At 39.9% G+C, this 26,115-nt stretch overlaps 1 protein-coding gene across 1 annotated transcript; it reads right to left on the bottom strand.

The window, feature by feature from the left end:
• Nucleotides 1–6,737: 6,737 nt before the first annotated feature.
• Nucleotides 6,738–23,907, bottom strand: rel (v-rel avian reticuloendotheliosis viral oncogene homolog). Its single transcript, XM_049601323.1, has 12 exons — nucleotides 23,873–23,907; nucleotides 23,688–23,754; nucleotides 23,227–23,265; nucleotides 20,894–21,033; nucleotides 20,604–20,752; nucleotides 19,723–19,814; nucleotides 11,590–11,730; nucleotides 10,744–10,848; nucleotides 10,289–10,507; nucleotides 9,499–9,564; nucleotides 9,299–9,370; nucleotides 6,738–9,172 (listed from the first exon to the last, which is right to left on the bottom strand). Exons 1-12 carry the CDS (start codon nucleotides 23,882–23,884, stop codon nucleotides 8,283–8,285), a joined length of 1,992 nt encoding a protein of 663 aa, XP_049457280.1. The 5' UTR covers nucleotides 23,885–23,907; the 3' UTR covers nucleotides 6,738–8,282.
• Nucleotides 23,908–26,115: the final 2,208 nt, after the last annotated feature.

The raw sequence follows: 26,115 nt of genomic DNA, 5'->3' as shown, positions 1-26,115 counted from the left end.
TTTTCATAGAGAGGTTTTGACTCAGTGATCTTATAGGTGGAAAATATGACTATATGTGTTTATGACATTATTTGGGCATCAGTCCATGAGTTGATTCAGGAGACGACCTCTGGGAATCTGTTTTGTTCCTAAAAAGATTGAATACTGTATGCAGATTGAAATGTGATAAAGGTAAGACATCTTTTGCTGCCAAATTTAAAAACAATAATAATTTAGTAACTTCCATGTAGCAGATACAGTGTTATCCTCATTCTGGTGTATGTACAGAAACATCATAAAAAGCTTGCGGTCCCGAATCCCTCATCTGAGCACGAAGTCTGCATACAATAAGACAAAAACATGCTCGTCCTCATGTTTACATTGATAATCATATTAATATGTAGTCATATAAAATCTCAGATTGTTAGATTTGTTTTCAACTTGTTTGAATTGAATATGAAAATATCCATAAAATGGACACTAAACTTTATATAAATATGTAATGACATCAGCTAAAACACGAGTAATGTTATTATCCAAAAAAACAACAACAAGATGATGTAAATAAATACAAACAGGAAGTGGAAAATACCATTAAAATCTAACTTTATGTTATCAGCACAGGATGCACACACCTCTGTGAGTGCACCGGGTGAATACATCAATGACAAGTCTGCCCTATGGTAACGTGAGATAAAGGCGCGTTCCTTCAGGTGAAGTGTGACCGGATACCAGTGTTGTCAGCAACCATTTGCAGTGAGAGAGGGTTTGTGAGCTTCACAGGAAGGGGAGAGAGGGGGAGGAGACAGAGCAGCAGAGGAGGGGCATTACTGGAAATAGGTGGCTAAACAGGTCTAGGTTGCCTTTTCCAGGACATGGTTAGGAAATACTGAGAGAGACACACTGCACTGAGCGTCTAGTACAAACTCTCTCTCTATGTGTGCACATAAAGACAAACATGGCTCAATACATGCACGTGCATCTACACACTCAAGCAGTGTTTGCACTGTATTGTACCTAATTCTAATGCAGCTCCTTGCAGAAGTGAAATATCCTGACTGTGGAAGAATTACTTCATTTTTGTCTATTTGAGAACATTTGGTTCTTATTATTTACCAGTAAACTGGATCTGATGTTGCAATATTTTGTTTCATTACAAACCCTGTGCTAGCTGTGCACTTAATAACTCTGGATGAGAAAATGCTGGGTAAAAGGATTACCACCCAAATATTGGAGCTCAGGGTGAACATCTCCTGGATGATGTTTTAGAGATAAGCCAGATCATTGTGATTCGTTAGTTCTGGGCTAAACGTGGGGCATGCTAAATGCATGTTACAAATCTGAAAAGGGAAGCCCTGAGCCAGTAAGTGTAGTCTGAAAAGCCCTTTAATGCAAAGTGGCTGCCAAGGTCACGAGAGGCCAATGTGTCTGTTTTCATTTTCTAAATCAACACATCAGAAGCATGAAGACTTGTTGCCCCCCTTTATGTGAAAAATTAAAATGTTAACATGTTAATTTGCCCTCACTTGATTTTGAACTTGTCTGTGTTGTCTTCATTGTCACCAAACAAGCTTTATATCGTCATTGATGGTCTTCAGGTGTTATATGAAGAAGAGGAATTGTCGTTGAATAAAAGTGTAGTGACCATACATAAGTAAGTATACTTTAGACTGCTGCTCTTACAGAGAGGAAAGACTACGTGCGCTACATGTAGTTTTCCTCTGGACTCAACAACCCTTTCAGTGACATCTCAAGTGAACTCTGTCAAACGTCAAGACATTACGCCAGTCTACCTCAGATGTCAAAATATCAATGTTCTGTCAAAAGGCCAATGTAGTAACTCACGTTACAGGAACAAACATTATATGCATTACCATCATGTCAGCTACAGATTAACAAAGCAAATCATTTTATTGACCAACTGATGTTACTGGTATGTCCTCCAATTCACCCATTGTTTTCACCATGTTACGAGTCAGTTACATTACTTTGACAAGAACAAAACCTGTTTCTCCAAAAACAAGGGGAAACAATTAAAGTTGCACTACTCAGTGTTTTAAAATGAACAATAAACCCATAGAGAATTCTCACAACCAATTTTCAGTTCATTGGGTTTTACAACCTTCTACTTCACTGTTTTGATTTTGTCTCACCACTCTCATCAAGCCTGTTTCCAACCACAGTGAGCAAGCTCTATAAACTAAGCCCACAGGAAGTGTGCTGGGCTTTGAAGCCAATTTTATATAGTGGGCAAACGTGGAATTACAACTTCCGGGTGTAATTCATGATGCCATGGGGCCCAGAAGGACTTTTCCCCATAGACTTACATTGTGAAAGAAACATCTGAAAATCAGCGGATACATTTTCACCTTTCAAAAATCTAGAATAGCCAAACAATCCCATTATTTTTATTCCCTTTTAAGTGGAATTCATGCTCCACTGAGCAACTTTCATAGTAAGTAACGTTGGAAGCAGGCTATAAACCCACTGTGCTCTACCTGCCCACTTTAATTGATGTCTGACAGACAAAGTGGGTGACAAACCTGTGAACACTGTGGAGCTTTTAGCAGCTAGCAGCTAGCATCTAGCAGACCAAAAGAGAACCAGGCAGAGTGACTAGGTCTTGTGTTTGCCAGTTGTCCAAAGACACAACTTTAAATGACCACTAGGTTGCTCCATATGTGGTAAGTGATTGCTATACTTAAAAGTCATTGACTTTATTAGATATGTCAAACCTGCCATTTTTAGCTATGGAGTTATAATTAATATAACTGAAAAATACTCTAAACTTCTCCAGGTAATGAGTTTTTGCAGTACTTTAGTAATTTATTATAACCACCAACTGGGGCTAAGGTCAGTGAACTTTCAGTTCAGACTGCCTGAATCAAAATGACAAATACTGTAATACAGAGTACTTTCAAGTGAGTTCAGCAATAAACTTGCTTTCTGCGAATGAGTTGGGACCAGTGAATCAAAACAGAAAGCCTGTGAGCAGATTGTTGACAGTATCCTGTGCACTGAGGTTAAATCAAGGTTCACTGTGGTTCCTTACAATGAGACAGGAAGGAAGCTACATACAGCATTTTACCTCAGTCTCCCAATACGAGAATACAAGAGAAAACAAACATCTCCAATGCAACACATCCTGGATTCCTTGGTAATGACGCAGCAGGACCTACTGCTTGTAAAGTACCTTGTTGATATCAAATGCAGAATTTTACAAGAATTAAGATTAGAATCAACATTCATCCATCGTGATGAAAATGTGAACACTGATGTAAATATGAAACTGCACAACAATTCACAAAGTCAGTATTACATATATGAGTCAAAGACTAGTGCAATGTGATCATTGATTTTCTAACCTTTTGACATGAAGGGCCATGGGGTGAAAATAGAAAAATGGAGCCTAAATGTTGCTAGTGTGGCAATGTTGCTCTGTTGGTTCTCAACTTTGGTACAGACAGAAATATCCCAATAGTCCTGTTTACATGTGATATTAACATGCGTCTTGGGTGATGAGATCACAAGTGGACAGCTCCAAGTACAGGTGTGAATGCTAGATAAGCCAACTTTCTGTTGCTGCTGTTACACAGGTTAGACTCAGTGCTAAAGGACCGTCTACGGAGCTGCTGTCCTCCTGGCAAATGGTCATCTAATAGTCTCTTACCAGAAGTAGGTCTACTTATAGCAAACAAAATATGTAGTTTAAAAAAGTCTGTCCTTCAGTCTGTGGATGTGAGTGTTTGCCCATGTCAGCATGCGTCTGCCCTGTTGAGGTGCAACTGAGCAAGACACTCCAGCAGCTGAAGATCTTTGAAATATATTCAACAGATATTTCTCTCATTCATGCCACCACATTATTAAAACCAACGTAATGATTGGTTTCACATGTGTCAGAACAACAGGAGATGATGTAATGACTTTCCCAGCCTAGATAAAAAAGGCATGTGATAGATTATCATCTGTATTTGGTTGCAAACATGAGGAAATTTGATACAAATAATTGGGTTAATAGCTCTCAAATCACACACTTTTCATTATACTGCTACATTTAATAAGAGGGATTTGAAAGGGTAATGTGTCGAGAGCTGTTCGACCAATATCTGCAAAAGATCATATGGAGAAATACTCATCTTGAGAACTACATATGGGAGAGTATAAGAAACAGTTCTTTAGAAGTTTGCAAATAACTGTGCTGTACCTAAGTGTCTGCTCTTATTAAATACAAACACATTATATCTACAAAGAAAACAAGTATTTTCACTTGAATTTGGTTTAACAAAATATATGATTCATATGTTCTTGTTTTGTGCAGATTTTTGAATTCAGAGGGGTGAAAAGAGAACAGCACAAATTATGTTTAAAAGTGTTTGGGCCAAACACTGTATTCACTTTGTCAACTGACATTGCTCAACAGTTGTTACTGTAATTATAGTCACTGCATTTCCTTTATTGTGCAACTGGTGACTTCTAAATTTGACCATATTCTGGTCAGAAACCTGATCATTTAGAGTATTGAATACAAGTTTCTGTTTCATATGGTGTGTTTTTCAAACGCAAGCATTATCCAAGTATGCAGTTTGCTGTATGTTCAAGCTGTCACAAACACACTGAACTACGTTCCTGTGACTGCCTTTGACAAAGAGTGGGAGTATAATGAGTGTTTAGGATTTACTGAGCAAATCTGATTATGCCAAACAAATAGTTTAACGTTTTGGGGAATGTCACTTTTTTTTTTTTTTTTTTTTTTGAGAGTTAAATTAGAAGATTGATACCACTGACTTGTCTGTACAATAACTATATAGCCATAAGATGGTTAGCTTAGCTTAGCATAAAAACTGGAAGCAGGGGGAAACAGATAGCATGGCTCTGTCAGGAGGTCACAAAATCCGCCTACCTTACTTGAGCTTACTATTTAACATATAACTTACTTGTTTAATCTGTCCAAAAAAAAATGTTGAATGTGAATTTCTCAAATGTTGAACTTGTTTCTTGTTACTATAAACGACACGTTGCAGTTTGACATGGATATGCCACACTATTTCTTGGCTGGGAGCAGTTTATCTTTTTCCTGTTTTCAGTCTAAGCTAGGCTAACCTGACTGCTGGCTTTAGACTTAACAGTATATGTACTTTAGGGATATAAAACTGGTATTAATCCTGTTTAAAAGAAAGCAAACAAACATATTTCCAAAAATGTCAAACTATAGCCTCCTGATGTTAAATTTATTTTGTATTGTGCTGTGTATCAGGTGGGTGGGTACAGAATCTGAAATGTAATTCTGAAGGCAGCAGTGTTTTAAAGTCCTAAAAAACATGAAAGCAAAAGGTTTCGATTGGGCCATAAAAGCCAGGTTTCATTGCTCAGGCTTTCATTTCAGCCTTGGTCAACTTTAGGTTGGATTTTTCACATTGTTTTGTCCAACTGAGAAGAAAAGGAAGAAAATGGTTTGGCCATAATTTAAGTCATGCTGAAAAGTAAGGTCAGGACAGGCTCAGTGTAGCTCAAACTGAAAGTGCAAAGTCATGTGGTTCAATCTACTCATCACTTTGTTGTTGAGATGTGCTTTAGTCAGAGTCAGGAGGACATGCATAATAACTTCTTGGTCTATTGACTGATAATGTCATTCAGGTCACTTGACACAGCTACACTTCAAAACATACCATAGGAAATTTGGGGATTTTGGTGCACTATTGGAGGCTTTAACAAAGTTCAGCAGCATACTTTAAAAAGTCTAGTTATCTATACCATGACCATGGAAAATTCTTGTTTCTGACTGGCTGGCAGATGTCAGTTAAACCACTCTTTTTAAATCATTACTGCTTCATATGAACTTGATTGAAGTTAGCAATAAGGACAAAATGGATATTGCCATAATTATCAGAGCATTGTTTGATTACTGATGTGTTAGGATGTATATTTAGAAATCACACAGTCAAACTTGTGGTGTCTTTCTGTTACAAAATCCGATTATTTTGTCATCTAAATAAGTATAATACAAATACAGTAGCTCAAAAATATTGTGTGAATTAGCAGCTGGTTAACTCATCTTAGTTTTAAGACTAGAAACAGCTAGTGTGTTGCTTTCCAAGGGTAACCTGCTGTCCAGCACCTTCAAAGTGCCCAGATTAACACATAACACATATTTTATTTAATCTGTACAAAACCCGGTGTGGCAAATTTTGGATTTGCAGGGGTTATATGCTGGACTCTTGGCTGGAAGCAGTAACTTCTAGGACAAAACCAGGCCAGCTATTTCCCCCCTGTTCTTTATCACTTGCACAAGGGGCTGTTCACATTGTAAATTGTTGTTCATAGTTGTTAATATAGACACAAAGAAGACATGCTCAAAAGTGTGAGAACAAAGCCATCATGGAACACAAGCATTCCCAAGCATCTATTTTTTAGTTCGACTTTTGAGATATAGCAACTCGCACTGCATATCATGTAATTTGGGACAACCAATCACAGCTGACAGATATCCATCCTTTATTCTGAAGCTTCTAGTGGAATAGCAGCTCCGAACTTGGGATTTCTGTTAAGTAGGCTATGGGCTGGTTATGGTCGCATAGTAATGTCACGCCCAAACCCTTGAAAGTTAGTAGGCACAAGATGAGCACCCAACACCTGACCTTGCATTTTCCAGGCAGTTAAAGATGCACCATGTGTTCCAGCCCTATCTATTGTGTATACTTGTATATGAAGATAATGTATACAGTGTAAGAGATATAATATAAAGATGATAACAAAAGATGTGGAATAAGAGACTTGTTTATTAAGAACTGATTGTGTAGAAAAATCCAAAAATAGTAAATCTTACAAAGTAGTCATCAAAATAATTACTTTCATTTCAAACCAAAAAGCTTCTGGAATGCATACAAGTAAAACATGACATGCTAGTATGAGCTAGGCTAAAGGAGGCCCTGCAGGCTGCTGCTAGCTCACAAATTTGAAACTGACACAAGAGCCAGTGTTTGTTCATTATCAGCCATGTGTCCAGTCACAATGTCCTCAAGCAAGGCGCTCTTTGACGCTATCAGTAAAAGCCTCAGCTGAATGAATGAAACAACAATTGACATCTATAAAAACATCTATAAAAATGCTCTGAGAACTCTGGCTAACACATGTGATCACTGTTATGACATAGTCATTACAAAGGAAAGACAACACTCAATGTGCTTCCTACCACTTCCTCAATGGAAATTTTAGTACCTTGCCAGTTCTTGAGGGTTTAAGCACAGTTATTGCTTTCACTCTCAACTATGGCTAACATGTATGTACAGAGCGCATTTAACAGCAAATACTTTGCTTAAAAAAATCAGTGAAACAGTACAATATGTAAGAATTCTTTACAAAGCATTAAAAAGTAAACCCATTGTAATAAGATAATTCTTTTCCGTTGTATTTCTAATCCTAACATCCATTTACCCCTGTTTCTTTTCCAAGATCAAACACTCTAACAAAACATTGAACTATACAGTATGTTCACAGTGAATCCAACTTCACCTGAGAAAGACAAAGAAAGAAAGCAGTACATTCACTTCTGCTGAAATCTAATTTTGGCTTGGAAACCAGCAGTATGTCGTTAGTCATCTTTACAACCTAAGGCATGGTTCATCCACATACAGGTCTTAGCCTTGCAGAAGCCAGCTGAACTCATGTGAGCTCAGCTTCAGTTGACTGAGGTCCATAGGACCAGCAGCTGGAAGCCAAGTCAATCAGCGAATAAGGCCAAGTAATTTGAACGACAATGCAACTTGGCCCCTAGTGAAACATCCCAATAGTTCAGAGATTAAACGCTGGGGAAGGAACCTCAACAGAATCTCACTGTACACCAGTTGCAAACTAGGGCTTTGGACAAGGCGCCCTTGATAGAAATGTGGAAAAGTGATCTATTTCTTGTCTCAAATTTACCAAGAAGTCAAATTTGATTAACAATTTTTAGGAGAATGGTATCTTCCAGAGTAATAATGGGAAGCAAAGACCAGTAACAATTTATCAGGCGCTATAGTTGGCCACTCAGGTGTAGGAAGCATTCTTTGTGATGTCTTTGCGAAAGTAGGAACTAATCTGTAAACAGCTGTACTAACTAGAAACAATGCCTTTGTCTGGTTATAGATCCAAATGGCTGACAATAACTTTGCTCGTTTGCACACTGATGTAATAACCCAAGCAAATGTCTACTGAGCCTTCCTACGCCAGAATGGGTAAAGGAAAATTTCTGGCTTTGCATGGCTAACCAAGACCAATGTATCCTTGGAGCTGCTTCTGTTTATTTATTGATACCAAAAACACTCTTTTTAGTCGGTTTGCCGAGTTGATTTGACCCAGTCAGCCAAATTTGAAAAGTGGCCATCAGAGGCCATGCCGTTGCTTTGGTAAGAGTAATGCAGATTTTTAAGAGGCTGGGTGTTGCCACTAACGTCTTGCCTCATTGGATCCATGTTGATGCAATTGCTCACAGGACGAGGAAGCAAGTTGGTGTAAGTATTTTCTTGGCTTTCCCGTGGGGACTGCATGAAAGAAGCATGGCTTTCTTGTGCCACTGTGATCTGGGGCTCCTGCTTCAGCTGGAAGCCAGTCTGAGACCCTCCTCCCACCAGGTCCTTCAGAAAATCTTCCCCTTCCATTCCCCCTAGGAAGGAGAAAGAGCCCAGCCCCTGTGACCCCCCTCCACCTCCAGTAAAGGTGTTCTGAGCTGTACTGGTGGTACTGAAATTGGGCCACACAGTCTGCAGACCCTGGTTCTGGTTGCCTAGATGGTTCTGGGCCCGGGTCTCAGACGCAAGCTCCTCCCTTGGGTGCTGCATGTGGAAGGGTGACTGGGAATCCATCTGGCTCATTGCAGGGGCCTGGGGGGCTGTATCCAAGCACTGTAAGTCTCTCATGGAGAGCTGAGGGAGGGTGTTGTGCTCCACTTTGTTGGAGTAACCAGGTCCACGGTTTGGCTGCTGTTGGTTGCTTCTATTAGGGCGTGGCAGATTGTTCATAGCACCAGACTGGTTTATGGTGACTGTATCCATTGAGAGTGCTGGGTTGGGATTTGTCCATGATTGGCTGACTGATACATTCGTAGCTGGTGATGTCATCATTACATTGTGAGAGCCAGGTTGATAGGGCTGACTGAATACAGCAGGTTGTTGCTGCATTGAAGGTGTGGGCTGTTGCCTCAGGTACATGTTGCTGAGGTCTAGAAAACAAATAGTGACTTTTAGTGTGATAGCAGGAAGTATCGTCTTAATGTGAATGGAAGTGTAGTATTTGGCTTGACATCTGATTATTTGCTATTTTAGGGGAAACAAGTTAAACCAGTTACCTTTCCGCATGTGACTCAAGGTACTTTGTGGCACTGCCTTTGGCCTGTTCATCAGACCAACAAAAGGACCACCTAAAGAAAGGCCAGAGACCTTTGTTACAATGCATTCATGTATACTGCCATTCATAGGACATGCTCATTTATGCACATGTGGTCTAATCAGATGGATTGTACTGTATATACAATACTATATCTCTTACCTGACAATCCTGATATCTTCATCAAGTGCTCTCTTCTGCGCTTTTTCTCATTGTAGCCATATGGATCTAAACCAAACACAAAAAGTTAACATCTACCACTTGAATCCAACTGAGAACTGAATCAGTTCCTGGACACTACCATCGGACACAGAGGAATGACAAGTTTGAGTTTACCAATAAAGCCTTGTTCCCACCAAGCAGTCCGGATCAGTTCAGTTTGTTAAACATTAGAAGGGTTAGTTTTGTGTTTCCATCGTCAAAAGTTGTGGATGCTACCTATAGAACCATTTCATTCCATCCTGTTTTTTGTCACCCCTCTGTTGAGGTACCTTGCACACTAATCTGATACTGAAAGGTAGAGCCTGAAACACTGCAGTCTGTTGATTGAGTTAGAGACCCATCACTCTTGCTTGACAAGGACTCAGTGCACAAACCTATTATTTTTGAATACCCCATCAACTGCAAAACAGAGTGTAAGCACTGTTCTTTTTTTTGTTCTGAAAATGTCGGTGTATAACCCCATTCTGTGAACAATCAGCAAGATGCGCATGTTCCTCTGCATTGGTCGCGAACAGGAAGTACAGCAAGAGCTGGATGGAGCAGTGACATGGCTATTACCATCTGGTAACAACCCCGCGTACATTTAAAAGTACTGTCTGTGGTGGAAACGCTAAACAGGTCTAGGGTTTAGGTAAATGTCTGTAGGGGTTGCAAACATGTTCTAAGTGTACTATAATTAAAGTGTTTGTTGGCAATGTGGCTTAACAGAAAGAAGGTGATCCCTGCTCACCTTTGTCATCGGGCAGGTATCTGAAATCCATTGGTTCGCTGACTTCCTGATCGGAAGGTCGGCGCAACTGCATGTGCACAGTGACCGACTCTGTTATGGAGGTGTTATAGTAGGGCGGAGTCTTGAAGACGATGGCAACTTGGCGATGAACATCGGCCTGGGAGAAGGAACCTTTGGCTTCCCAGCCATCAGAGGAGAAGAATCGCACCTCGATGTCATCTGGGGGATAGGGAGATGATGGGAAGACAGGAATGGAAAACTGAATGAACATGCAAAGAGATGGACACTGTGGCTGTGAGAAGCAAAATGGATTCATAGATAAATGGATTGAATGAAGATGAATGGAGAGAAAATAGATGCAAGCTATGTGAAAACCATACAGTACTGTAAAATGTACAACAGTAAAATGCTGAATAACTGATTGCAAAGGCCTACAGAACATCTATAGTATGTACCTTTCTGTACTTTATCGCACAGTAGGAAGATCTCATCGCCTCCCTTGACACTGCCACTGTTCTTGTTGACCCGGCAGATCCTCAGCTCTGCTGTGTTTGGGGCCCCTGATGATACAGACACAAGGTGTAAACATGCATCCCAACAGATACAACAAATCTAACAAGTCAGACTTCATTCTACACGTGAGATTTATATGTCCAAGCGTGATAATGCCAGAATCTGCCTTTACTTGATCTAGTTGAATCTGTTGCAAAAAACAGCTTTAATGGCTCAGTGTAACTTGTTCTGTGTTTGCCTCAGTTTAGAAAAAGACCACATTCAGTTTACAGTTGAGGCCTGAGCAGGTTGAGTCACATGTCACATGCCTGCGATCAGAAGAGGAAGTGCTCTATGGTAACAGTGTTGTTTGAGGGTTAGCGTGTATATAGAACTTCCCCTTTCTCGATGTGTGTGAGGAACACTGAACTAGTTTGCTAAGCGCAACAGACAAAACAGTGTTGAGAGAATATCTACTGGACACATGTACACAGGTCTTGCAACAAACACTTGCGTGCTACAGGTACACTATATGTACAACAACAGCTACTTGTGTAACTCCTCAAGTCTTGTATAACTATATTACTTTATTTCAATTAGTAGTTAGTTCAATACATTTAGGAAGTTACATCATAGTCAGCTCTTGAAATCCACTATCAATTGAGCCCTAAGGTGGACACACCTAACCTCAGGCAGCCTGTATTCCCGTACAATTATATGGCAATGCTATTATGTTCTCGTCACATGTAATTGCCTAACATGACGTCAATATGAACACACTTTGATGCAGACAGAGCTCAGCCACTCACTGTTGTCGTAGATGGGGTTGGTGACGATGGGGTTGAGTGGTCTGGTGAAGTGGCCATTCTCGTCCTGCAGGAAAACCTGGATGCACAGGCGAACCACGTTCAAGTCGTACTCCTCTGTCTGCAGCAGCTGCTCACGTGGCACTGATATTATACACACACACACACACACACACACACATATACATAAACACGTGTCAGTATCACGACCAGGTGAGAGTAAAAGATGCTCGCTAGTTATTTTTACTGATAAGAGACAAACAAAGGATCACTTAAATCACCAAGCTCACACTGATAAAAAAGTAGGCTATGCATGTGTTATCAATAAAATGTACAAATGTAAAAAATAAGTATAATTAAGTAAATAGAAAGCAAATATGTTGACTTTTCATACTATTAAAGACTATATTATTTAATTATTATCAATGTATTAATATGTAAGTAGCATTTTACAGCTTAACTTGTTGAGATGGAGCTAATTTTAAAAGTGCTCTACACAAAATTCAGATTGTATGAGTTGTCTGCACATAGTTTTCAACATGGAGGTGGCTGAGCTGGTTGCTAGCAGCTAACGGTGCTAACTCAATAGAAAGCACTAAAGAATGCCAACAGTGTAGACAGAGCTAATGGGGTTAACCAGGGGGCACAGGAGAGTGGACGCTACGCTTTCACAACAATGCCCTCAAGATGTCAATGCTAACCGCCACATGGATACACAGATGCACTTACATGCATGTGCAGCCAGACCAGCTTACCACAACATACCACAAAGAAGCTCAGATAACAACTCGCACACACTGAAGTAGCATGACTTCCTTCTGTGCTAAGAATGCCATTACTCAACTATATCTTTGCATAGTAAATAGTGGCTTGCTGCTATATTAATGCTCCAAAGAAACTTTATTTATCTTATACACACTTGGGTTCTTTAATCTATGACAACGCATCATATTTCATTAACTAATATGTGTTATAAGAAGAACTCTTAATTTGTTAAGTAACTACAGCTATCAAATAAATGTTGTAGAAAAAAAGTTAAATACTGTATTTCCTTTTGAATTGTAGTGGTGTAGATTACGATTTGTACTTAGGCACGGTAACTGATTAAATGTACTTAGTTACATTCCACCTGTTGCCTATGAGATTTTCACAGCCACATCAATTAAGTGGCAGTTGATGGAATTTCGTTTGTGGTGCTAAAAGCACTGGAAAATGATATAAAAAAAATCACCAACTTCAGGAACTAGTTTCTCCCAAAACAAATTTCTAATTTTCCTCCATTGTCCACAGATCTAGGTGAAAGGTTTTAAAGATGGATATACATATCATAACTGTATGGTCACAAACCACTAACATTAAGTGGGATCATATCTCTTTTTGTAATATGAGTACAATTGCATCATAATTAATTTAAACACAAAATAATATAATAAGCTAAATGTCCAGAAAATTAATGTGTTCAACAATTAATGGCGTCAAAGCACAGACAAATTATTCTCCCTCGTTACATCCGTAGGCTGTCCCCAAAACCTCAAATTTGGATCAACATAAACACGTCACAGATAAGCATTTTCAAGCGTCCACAGCCTACACTCTCATCTGCACACACACACACACACACACACACACACAAGCACACATGCACATACATGCAAGCGTCACACATACCGCCCTCAGAGGCATCACGCAAACACACACACCTTGCAGGGAGAGCTTATACTGAGAGACACCCACACACCAACACACACACCAGGCTTTCACATCTGCCTACTTTCTCTTCCTCCATCTCTCAATTTCTATCTTTCGCGCTCATGCTGAGGCCATCCCCGCCTACAATGTGTCGACACGGTGACGCCTGGGGGACGTCACCACAGGGTGGAAAAAAGTGTGTGTGTGGCTGTTTGTGTGAGTGTCTGCACAACACAGAAGCAAGAGATGAGACTCCCTGCATGAGTGACCATGAGGTCCTGACGTGTGTGAAAGTGGTGGGACAAAAGTCAGGTCTTAAGTCTTGAACTTGTGTTTTTGTCTCCTTAATAATGTGTTTCTCATCCGTTTCAATGCTATTTCAAAATGTAAACACCAACAGCGTAACTCCAGATTTAGATTTTACTGTTCCAAACAAACTGCACTGTAATAATATGTGGATATTCCTGGAGGAAACACAACAAAAAACTGCAGTGCAGTTACACAAGAGATGTAGGGAAACTCCTCATCCTTACTGAATGTGTCACTGGACATGTTCAGTGCAAACAGCTAAGTATTTCCCCAGCTCTGTCTCTGCATGCTTGGCACCAGCAATTATTCTTCTCAGGGCTCAAATCCAAGTGAAGTCACAGGTCATCAGTGCAGTTACAAGTCTGTTTGGATTTTGCTTTGTCAGAAGTCAGCAATTTTGTGACTTGAGTCTGACTCGAGTCCACAGCTGTGCAAATAACAAGCGCAGAAAAAGGTAAAAACAACTCCATCTCCATGTGTTATAGCTTTTTCCCTCCTTGAGCATTTTTAGTGAGAAATGATACAATAAACATGTCGGCACCAGAATGACTTCAGTCTGGTGTCGACATGAAGCTTCAAGCTTTGTTAAAAAAAATCTGATATTTGATATCAGATTGAGCCAAAACATGTCAGCCTGACTCTGACTTTTATAAAAATGTTGGATGTGAAATGGTATACAGCATTCAGACGGTTGGACCTGCTTTATATCAACTGCACTTTTGTTTAGATACAGCCTGAAATATTCTGTCTGAGTTAGATGACAAGATCAATGCCACTCTCATAAATGTTTGTTAAATTCAAAGCTACAGGCAGGAGGTGGTTAGCTTAGCTTAGCATAAAGACTGGAGTGTACAGCAAGACAGAAATTGTTACTTTTGGACAGAGCTGTTGTACTGTATGTATACTTAAATCTTAATTCAACCATCCTGAATATAGAGAGTTCAATTTTATGTGTGTTTTACTGGTAAGTGTAATTTCATTACAATAAATTAATATTCTTACAAGTATCAAATCATCCACTGTCATGTTATTAATGCAGGGTGTCCACATGTATCAGACACTTACATGTTATGCTTTTTAAGGCCTTTACAAAGTGGTGCTCAGATTCTTAGGAAACATCTTTAAAAAATAATACAGAGCAGGCCTAATTTTGAATCAGTTTAGTCAGCACTGCCTCACACTAAGGAATATACTAAATGCCATGTGGTAGGTATGTATGCTCATTGAGCAAAAGAGTTTTATCATCTTGACCAACAACACCAACAACAACAGTGAGATTGTAAAAATCTACTTCTGGGGGCTGCATGGTCTCTCTGTGAGAGTAAAGTCGTGCAGCTCTGCTCTACTTCAGCTTTCTGTTTGGTCATCAGATTTGTCTGTTGTAGGTGGCAGAAAAGACACAGTGGAGAAACTGAGGGAGGGAGAAATCAACACATGCTCGTGTATGAAAGCGGAACTGTTGTATCAAATATTGATGGAACACACAATGTTGGTCTGTGTGTGTGAGTGTCTGAAGGAGGCAGATGCTGGACAGGTGCAGTAAAGTGGGTTGGAGGTAAAAGTAGCAGTGAGTGAATATGTGTGGTGGAAAAAACACCCAACTGGGCCCACAGTCACTGGGCACCCTGGATGCACAAAGCTGCAGCTGCAGGGGGACGCGGTCATTGGCTGCGGCGGTGACTGGGGACAGTGATGGTGGGGGGGGTGGGGGTGGGGGGGTGGGGGGTGGGGGGCGGTCGGTAGTTGGTGGGAGGTGGGGTGCGGGGTAAAGTGGTTAGTGTGAATATGGGAGCAGAATGTGAGAGTGAGAAAGAAGGGGAGGCAGGTGCCAAGCCTCACCACAAAAAGTGTCTCCACTGCATGACTCACAATTTCATCAAGCTTCATGACATACTTCACTCAGTTTGTGTGTCTTCCTGAGGCCAAGATAAGGACTCCACAACCATATATCACAATTACATCATACATTTATACCTTCACTGCTCTATAAAACTGCTGTGTTTACCATGTTCTACTCACGCAGGTCACTTTTCCTCTGAAATCTATGTTACTTCGTTACAGCAGCACAAATAAGGTCTGAATACAAACAATGACGAATACAGAAAAGTAAAAGGCCCGTGGAAAAAACACTTCCAACATGTTAATCCTCTTCAGTGAAGCAAAAACAACAGAGGAAGGACAAGTGGTGATATCTTCTTTGCGACAGAAAGCATTCAGGTTTATGAAATTTGGAAATTACCAAACCTCTGCCAATACTGCGCTACATTACTCTCCTTCATGATCTCATTTGTCTATACTGATCATACTGAGATAAAACAATTCATCTCTTGTTACATCTAAAGTAACAATATTATAAAAAACCTTTTTCAGTTGTGAAATTATGTTGACAGATCATTTCTGTGCTGTGTGCCTATGAAAATCTCAAGACTGAAGAGCAACAAAACTTCCTTTGTTTAAGGCATTGAAATTATTTTGGATTTGACATCATTAGATCTTACTGACCCTTATTTCAGTCTATTACTGAGTGATATGAAACAAACTAATGTATTGCCACACCTGTGACTTTAAATCACTGAATTCAACAACAAGACAGTGCCACCTGTGTGACCTGAGTAAACAATTACCAGGTGTACCACCAACATCACACGAAATGGTGAGTAATACAGAAACATATTACTACGTCACACACAGTATTCAGTTCTCTGTCATCACTAGTACAGGTGGGGTGAGCTTTCTGCTAACAGATAGTAACGGTCTCCATTCAACCACACCATTGTAGCCTGAACAATGTTTCACATGCATGACAAGAGGTGCGGTGATCGGGGGGAGTGTGTGTTGGGGTGGGGGGAGTGCAAGGGGGCTTATCTCCCCCTGACACAGGAAGCAGCTGAGTTTCACAGCAGAAGTGAGCTCAAGAGAGCGGAAGGTTTGAGCCATGAGAAAAAGACATCCAGCTGCCCATTGTACAGTCTGTAGCAATAAAGGGTGAAATAAGATTTCATATGTGTGAGGTAGTACCATCTGACCAGTTACACCAAAGATCATACAGCTCCTTTATTGATACCTGGCATTTTACCAGATATAATGAGCTGAAACTGCGCTGTTAAAGGGATACTTCAGCCACAAAATGATCATTTGTGTATCAGTTACTCACACAGTTTTACACTTAATTCCTGAAGCAATCTTTTTCTCACATGCCTCCATGGTGAACAAAGAATACGGAAATTAAGAAAATTCTTGATGAATTGAAGTAAATGGGGGCCACGTTGAACAACAGCTAAACTACATTAAAACATCTGTTTACAAACTGTCACACAACTCAAGCAGTATAATCCAAGCCTCATTTATCCAGTCATTTGCTCAGTACTTCCCAAATGCATGCATTTGCGCTGAGACATTACAATTTTAAACACTTGAATGAGTAGTGCGTTTACATTCTGTTTGTGCACTCCACTGAGCAGACTTCAAACACATGTGTTTTCCCAGGCGTGCCACTCTTTCTTGTGTAAGACAGTTTTGTAAGAGTTTGTAAACAGATGTCTTGATTTAGTTTTGCTCATATTAGATACGGACCCCTATGGCTTTAATTCATCAAGAATTTTCTCCATTTTTGGATTCTTCGTTCACTATGGAGGCATGCGAGGAAGTTATCTTCACAAATTCAACGTAACACAGAGCGAGTAATTCATATACAAATGATCATTTTGTGGGTGAAGCATTCCTTTAAACGTGCTCATTTTGGTGTTAATATTCCAACAGCAAATTGTCCATGGTTACAAATATTCACTGTGTCCTCCTAAACCACAGGAACCAAACCATAAAATACCTTGAATGGCAGCAATTAGAATATCTCCGTATGGTCTGACATCATTGCAAAAGAGACTTCTGTTTCATGTCTTCACCCTCTAAGACCTAAATTAGTTCCTCAACTGTAATACTCGCAAGCAGGTAAGAGAACAAAGATGTGGTCATATATGGTGAAGCTCAGTAGACACTTAGCATGTCACTAAAATTGTCAGCTAGGGTTAAGGGTTCATATCACATAGAAGCCATCTGTATCACAGTTTCATATTTTAGTTAAGTCACTTCAGTCTATGTGACTCAGTACGCACAGCTTGGGCTTTGCAGAATTTGAAGTGAAAGTATCAGGTATGAACTCTGTTGCAAATGCAGAAAGTAGTAAATAAAAGCATTGCAGGCAATTATAAATACGTCAGATATGTGCAGTAAGCAGATATCTGGTTTATTTAAGCTGTTTTGGTCAACACTTATTGCCACTTGCCAACATGCAAACACTAAACACAAAAACCTCAAAGCATGTATGTCTAAATCAAACCTGCTCATAAACCCTCTATGCTTTTACAGACCTGTAAAGCACCATACCCTACTTTTATCATCTTCTCTGAGTGCTGGGGAACCCCCTCGGTCCACCCTCCCCCTTTTAATGAATCCTGCATTCCCAGCTCTCACGTGGCATCCTGTACTGTGCTGAATTGAGCAACTGTGACTAAGAATGGGGAAGTAGCTCAACGCCTGTTTGTACACGAGAAGCGCTGTCTGTCTGTGCCGGAGGACCGCAGAATGAAAGCGTGTTGAGGAAATGGCATGACTGTAGACGGTGCGGTAGCAAGTGAGCGGATTTTTGACTTGATGTTAGGAAAATCATCTCCACTGCCTGAGAACTGGGTCAACCAGCATTTGAAAACAATTCTTTTGAATTGTTTTGAACCTGTGTAACAGTAATAACAGCAGGAAAAGCACCAGCAGCAGCATCAGTAACCAGCCACAGTGACAAACAGAAATGATAACAGTGACTGCACCAACAGCAGCAGAATTCAAAGTATTTCACCAAGATACAGTAACTCTCTGTCCTCTGATCCTCTGACTTTTTACCCCAAGCCCATTGGTTCCCACTGAAAATGTAGATCTTTAACATCGGATCACAGATATATAGTTATAGTTTCAAAAGTCCAGCAGGGACTGCATCTTTGAGCAAATAAAACATAGTGTAGTTAATAAATAGTGCATTTGTTGGGGGCTAATTTCTGTGGCAGATTAACACACATTTGGTGCTCCAGTGCAGTGGTGCCCCCAGCAATATTCTATAGGGGCAGCCAGATGGAAAATCTTAGGGTGGCACCGAAACCAAAAGCCGTAACTGAATATTAGGAATTCAGTTGTGCTGTTTACGTATATATTCTCATTGGAACTATGTCAATATGGAGAGGGTATTTTTTTGGTTAGTATTACTAATTATCTGATGTGCATCGATGAATGCCTGCACATTTATGTTCAATAACAATTCTGTTTTAACATGTTATGGTCTATACCTGTTAAGCAATTCATTGTTCTTCAAACAGTTTGATTGTCCTTATGATTAAAAATACAAATATAAAGGTTTGATTTGAAGGAGTTCATTGATTGTAAGAAATAAAACATTTACTGGGAACAAGTCCTCTCAAGTTTTGCAGAGACTTGTGATCAACCATAGAACACATTTTCATTCAGATATGTTGAGGTTAGAGTTAATGGGACCCCACTGAAAACAGCCATGCCAGTTGTTCCCTCACCAAAATTTAGCCTAACTTTGGAGCCTTATTTAAACCCCATCCAAACAAGCTAGCATGAAACTGATGGTACAAATGGATGCCTTGCGTTTTCAAGGCTAGATACCACCACCACAAGTTAGCGGTCAGTTATTTTTGCCAGAGGAGGCAGCGATTGTATTGAGGGCCATGACCCTCCCTGGCCACCCCCTGGGGGCAGCCCTGCTCCAGTGAGTATTTCTGGCAGCAGCAGAGTGCATGCGTGATTAGCTCAAAATAAACTACAGTGGCCATGTTGACAGTAATGAGGGAACATGTCACTTAGAGCAACGTGTGACTCACTGATGTGTTTTTAATAGTTTTTTGGAGTGGAGCTCTGTGGCACAGAGACGGAAGATATACATGCAGTACTTGTTGGTAGGACACATTCATTTGATCTTTTTTTGTGTTTTAAATTGTTTTCCCTGAAGGTGTTTGTGCCAACAACAAACACAAAGCCAATATATGATCAAGTGGGTTGACACCACCGCTGTCAGTCAGTGTGATGTAGGAGATGAAAACAGAAATTGACATTCAGAGCAGGAGGACTCACCATTGAAGGGGTTGATCCCTCTGGTCATCCTCTGTACGATCGCATCTTTCACTTCCCTCCTCCTCACACACTGGATCCCCAGATTCTGGAAACTGTGTGAACATAAATAACAGGCCACGAGGAAGTGACAGTGACTTACAGAGCTACAACAAGCTGATTAGAATAAACAAAACACACAGGGCCACACCTAAGTGAAGTATGATCTCGAATAAAGAATGTTGTTGCATATGTGAAAGGTCAAAGCAATCACGCCATCACTCTAACGTGTCTGATTTTGCTTTTAAAACAGACTGCCACAAACTACCTTTATGATCATGTTTGACCCAAATCTGTAGTAAAGTTATTTCTCTACATAGAAGTAAAGCAAAAATCCATCTGAATTTAATACACAAGTCTATGAAGGATTTACAAATTATACACACCAAAAGATACTGACTCATTTGCACTCTCACACACATTCTTGAGTACACAAACACACACATATACACACAAGCTCTGTTTTTTTTCTGACACGCAGCAAATATGGGTGATGTCACTTGGGGAATTCCCATATTGCCATCCTCATCACAGACATGGTTTGACAAATATGCTTTGTGTGTGTGTGTGTGTGTTTTGCTGTATGAGTCTGTATTCGCAAGGTCACTGATTTACACTCATTGCCTTCCGAAACCGCCATGTGAATCATGAAATAGTGTTAATAGAGAGCAAATTGATTACGTTGTGGTCTACGACAGCAAGAGTGTGTTTGTTTATTTCAATGAAGGCATGCTGATTAAGACTGAGACTGGGGCGATAATTACTCTGGTGACAACAGTGACAGTGAAGTCATTAAACGCTACTACAGAGAGCTTCTGGACGGAGGCGACTGTGGGAGAACTCACGCGATCACTCTGCGGTCTGGGCCAAACTCGGCCTCGTAGAATCCGTCTTTGCAGTCCTTCCCCACCAGGTCGTGTGGATGCGGTCGGTACGGCTCGTTCTTCGTCACCAAATATACACGTACTTTCCCTTTACCGCAGTAATTGAGGATCTATGGGGGAAAGAGGAGGCTGCTTTAACATTTAAAGGCAATGCAATGTACAGAGAGACACGTGCAGAGGTGTAAAGAAAGTGCTCCACGGGTGCTTTGAGGCACAAATAAACAAGTAAATCTTCAGTTGTGTTGACTGACCTGCAGACTGGGGTACGTCCTGTTGTTGTCAGAGCTCTTCTCGCCGGGGATGCTCCCAGCTGAGCGACCCTCACACTTGTACCTGAAACGCATTCCCCTCTGCTTGGGCTGCTCGAAGATCTGGATCGCCGGCTCAGCCACTAGAGAGCACAGATGATGGGAACAGTAAATAAAGGGGTGTGGAGAGGAAAAGATGAAGATGGATTCAGACCACCAAACCATGAATACCACCCCTAAGATATTTTAAAGATGGCAGCTAACAGATTTTGCTCAGTTCTGCTTGATTTTTGCTGGAAAATAGTTACAGGATCAAATAGTTGAGCTAAGGTAAATACGGTTATTAACCGTATTTTTGACATGTAATAAGATCAGGAGGTATTGAATTTGCAGGTCAAAAGATGTCTAGATGTTCTGGTCAAAACAAGGCAAAACGATGCCAAAATTTTGGTTCTACAAAATGTCAGAAAATGGCACTTTTTTTTTTTTTTTTTTTTTAAATTTCCTAAAGCCTGCGTTTTAGTGTTTCTTGTCTCTCTTTGTATTTTGGAGATGTGCCTAAATGCTTGTGTAAAAGTGATTTAAAATGATCACTGTCTGGTTTAATAATGGGTAAGCATGGATTTAGTGATTTACAGTTACTCCACACATCATTGCTAAAGTTAGATAAAACTTGATTGAAAAGTTGAAGCTTTTCGAGGTTTTCAGACAAGTTGCTAAACACTGCTCCATGCAACCAGGCTAAGAAAAACTACAGTAAAACTAAACTACTAGCTACTTCACAATAAAGCAGTTAAACTACATTTTAACTACTCTCAAAAAAAAAAAAATTACATCCAAACTAAATCACAGGAAGTTATCACAGTGTGAGTCTGGATCTTGGACAAGAGCTACAGTCACATCTCTGTTCAATCAAAGTAGAAATGTGCGAAGGGAGTTTACCCAGTATGGCTTTATAAATGAACAAATACCAGTGACTGAGCCCACAAAAGGTCAAAGATGGCCGCCCTGCCCTGGAATAAAGCGTACAGTAATGACTGAGGGCTTTACCATTTGTAACAAATCTCAGAGCACCAGGATATGCAGTATCTAACATGTTCAAGCAATGTTGCACTTATATAGTTACATGGAGATACAACTGAATTGACACTGAGTAAAGTGTAGGTATGTTTGATTTAAAGACTAGGGCAGGCCAGTCCTCACCTCGATGTGTTTTAAAGAGAGGATATGGGCCAATTGTTGGGGTGGAAACAGAAAGATGCTTAACTTTCTTAGTATTGGATCACAGATATCTTGGTTGCAAACCAGAGGTGATTTTAGTCAAATAGTAGGCACCTGTCATTAAATGACAAATGTTTCCAATGAGCTGTGGCATTGTGCCACTGAATGGCAAAAAAGGTCATGTGGTTTGTAATTAACTACACAAACTGCATGACCCAACACCTTAAAAGGCTACTGAGATTTTAATGTAGTTTTACTGCCACCTAACTACTGTTAATTGTAAAATTGTACTTAAACTAATTGAACTGCACATAGTTAACCACTCCCCGACACTGCATGAAACCTAGATGTCTAAAATCCCTGCAGCATCAAATTTAGCCCAATTACATGTATCAGTGTCTTTCAAACTGCAAATCATCAAATCAGCGCTTACTAAAAAGGCCAATCTCAGCCATGCTGCACTCAAAACAAAGTATGAAATGAGACTGTCAGTTCGTCTTCGACCATTGTGCAAGAAACAAAACCTGCAACACATGATGCCTGTGTGAGAGAGGAACTAAAACTGATCCGGGAAGTGTCTCTGTTTTTGGTTTATAATGTTTCCGAACAATTTAACTGCACAAAAATGGTCGTGTGGACATGACAGCCGAGCAGCAAGCACTTCAACTGAAGTGCTGCGCTCACACGCAGTTGTTACGTAGGGTCAGTATGAAACAAGTCCTGTTACATTTCTGACTTGATAAAGAAATGTACGGTTGCCAAACAAGTAGCTGGGCCGGGTCCTGCCTTCCTCATTTTGCAGCTAGTTTAGCAAAGGACGCTCCAAACACAGAAGTGAGAGATGATGTTTCTCACACGTATAGACATTTATAACACAATATATAAACTCATACCTCGCAAACTATACTCATGAGGACAACCAAAACCTCTGGTTCTCTCTCTCACACACATACACACCACAGGTCTGAGAAAAAGGCAATGCTTACCAATAAAACAAAATGAGGAAGTGAAAGACACTGCAATGCATTCACACACTGCTTGGCAGTTTAAAAGTTTTGACTTGTGGAGACAGGCAGCTAATTTTGACACAAGAAGAGGCATTAAGATATACTTACTTAGGTGTGGATCGTCCCCTAGCATGGAGGGCATAAGAACTGAGGAGGAAAATGTGACATATAGGAAGAAATTAGGAAAGTGTGTGTGCAAATTAGATATGAAACCCACCCTGACTAGTTGTGATAACATGACAAAATGATATTTGTTGTGTTTTGTAAGCTCATTCAGTCCTGCTAAAGCCATCCTGTAAATACTCACACTTACTCCAATAACACCGTCAATCATTGCAACAAGGAGGAAGTTTCAGTGTTGCTGAACACACTTTGAATAAATAGTGCCACATACTATTAACAAGCTATCGTACATTTGGGCTGAAGATGTTCTAAACTCACACTTGAGTCAGTACTACATGTTCTTTAACATTACACACATGATAATTAGACTACATTCTGCCTAATCCTCTCATTAAGGCAGTTAGCATTGTTATTAATACACAGTAAATGAAGGTATTGCTACTCACCATCCATGGCGCACACACTCACACTCTTGGTCGTATCACAGGTTATTGTCTCTTGGAGAACCTCGAGCTGAATGAGTGACAGTGGACAGGAAAAGTAATATTTGTTAGAAGAGAGCAGCGGGGGAATTCCCCTTCGACTCCACCCCTTTAGTCTGAACTGACCAATGAGAGGCTGCATGACTCACAGCACAGAGCATAAGACAGAGCTGAGAGGATCCACTCCTCCTGCACACTGCACACTACCTGTCTGCCCCTCCAAAGTGCTGCTCACAGAGGAGAGGGAGGTCCAACAATCCAAGATAGGAGACCGGCTGTAGGGAAAATATGGAGGAGAGGCACATGGCAGCAGCCGTGAGTTTGGAAAAAGCCATGAGAAAGGGTAAGAGCAAATAATAAAAGAGGTTAAACAGTCAGATGGATCAATATAGTATATTGTAAGCAGTACTAGAGATCTGCTGCATGTCACCACATGCACTGTGAGGCATCATGTATAGCCAGATGCCTGATGCTCAGTATGGAAGCCCTTTACTGCCAGTGTGATGAACAAAAAGGACCCAGAGTATTAGTAGTATTAGTAACAGTATTTAAAAGTAGTAGTATTGAAGTAATAGTTAAATAGTATTTCAAATGAATGAGATATATCATAAAATAATGACTTACTGATTTAAAAAATTAGGGACTTAGTATCACAAAATATGACTTAATAATCTTAAAATGATGACATAGTATCTCAAAATAATGGGCAACTTACTGAAAACGAGTCTCAAAATATCTCAAAATCTTTAAATAATGATTCACTTATTTAAATACATAGAGACTTAGTATTACAAAATAATAAGAAACTTTATGAAAATGAGTTAGTATCTCAAAATAACTGTCAAAATATCTTATCTCAAAAGAATCACTTTCTTACCTTAGAACAATGACTTAACATTTCAAAATAATGACAAGCTTTCTCAAATGAATGACTTGGTATCATGTCATTGTTTTTGAGATATTAAGTTAGGCCTATTATTTTGAGAAAGTCTGTCATTTTTTTTTTTTTTTTAGATACAAATTGATATATCAATAAGAATATTATTTTGAAATCGGTGCTTAGGATGAAATGAATTTGTCGGTTTTACTTTGAACCTTTTGCAAGAAAGAAAACCTGCCTCACGATGCCTGTGTGAGAGAGGAACCAAAATTGATCTGGAAAGTGTCTCTGTTTTTGGTTGAGAATGTTTCAGAATAATTTGACCACACAAAAATGGTCATGTGGACATGACAGCTGAGCACCCAGAACTTCAAAGTGCAGCGCTCACACGCAGTTGTTTCACAGGGCCACTATGAAACAAATAATGACTCTGTGTCTGAAAAATAATGACCTTATAATAATGATTTAGTATGTCCAAACAAAAAAAGACAAACCTTTTCAAAATAATAATGACAAATAATATGGAGTCATTATTTTGAGACACGATGCCATTATTTTAAGTTTATTTATTTACTTACAGGATGTTGAATTTTTCATCACACTGGTGGAACTTGGCATCCATGCTCATGATGGACACTGACAGTTATGATCATTTTGTGTATGTGAACCAGCTAGCTGGGCCTCTCATGTTTAACACTGGAGCAGCAGAGCTAACCATCTGTTATACAATACACAGTGCATATCACTACATATCAGTATACGTGATCTTTGGAAAACCTGTCATTTAAAGGAATAGTTTGACATTTTGGGACATACACCAAGGCACTGTTGCCCGCAGGCCAATGGCAGCCCTCAAAAACATTTGTGCAGCCCCTAAACATGACATGAAATACATGCATTATATTTGCATCATTTGTGGTCCATTTCAATGTTTTCACTTTCAATAACCGCTAATACACTACTACGCTGCATCAAACTACGCACCCCCAAACAAGTGTCTATCAGGTTAGGGATGGCAACTTGTCAATGTTCTGCCATCAGTGCCAGTGCTGTTAGCTAAACTGAGCAATTTTAGTGGACAACTCGTGGCTGTACTTTTCCTGTGTGGCCCTTGTCAGTCATCAAATCTTTGAACACCCCTGCACTAAGGCTTTCATGTTGAAAGATGAAAAGATGATTACATTTATACATTAAATTACAATAAAATTATTTTGTACATTTTATATCTCATTGTTAAACACAATTAGGAACAATTCTGGGGATGTGTACAAAGTGTGAAAACACCTATGAAAACATACGTGTGTATGTGGGATGAAAGTGTACGTGTAATGAGGAGTAGTAAAAGACGCAGTCTACTCAGTAGAAATGGTCTGTGGTGAGATCTGTGGAATATCCAGAGTTAGTAGCCATTGAAATCTTTAAAGGTCATTTTTCAATTCTGACTAGTGAGATATACATTGCTATTTAAGTGTACTGTAACGTTAAATGTTTTCCAGGAAATGAAAAAAGCAC

Source organism: Epinephelus fuscoguttatus, linkage group LG16, assembly GCF_011397635.1.
Source record: "Epinephelus fuscoguttatus linkage group LG16, E.fuscoguttatus.final_Chr_v1".
Lineage (NCBI taxonomy): Eukaryota > Metazoa > Chordata > Actinopteri > Perciformes > Serranidae > Epinephelus > Epinephelus fuscoguttatus.
The sequence above is the reverse complement of the archived record's forward strand: the minus strand, read 5'-3'. Positions and strand labels throughout refer to the sequence as shown.

Coding starts and splice junctions, on each gene's coding strand:
- rel (XM_049601323.1), bottom strand. Junction 11,731..19,722: donor AGGGATCAACCCCTTCAATG/GTGAGTCCTCCT, acceptor GTATAATATCAG/TGCCACGTGAGCAGCTGCTG. Junction 9,371..9,498: donor GAAGATATCAGGATTGTCAG/GTAAGAGATATA, acceptor GCCTTTCTTTAG/GTGGTCCTTTTGTTGGTCTG.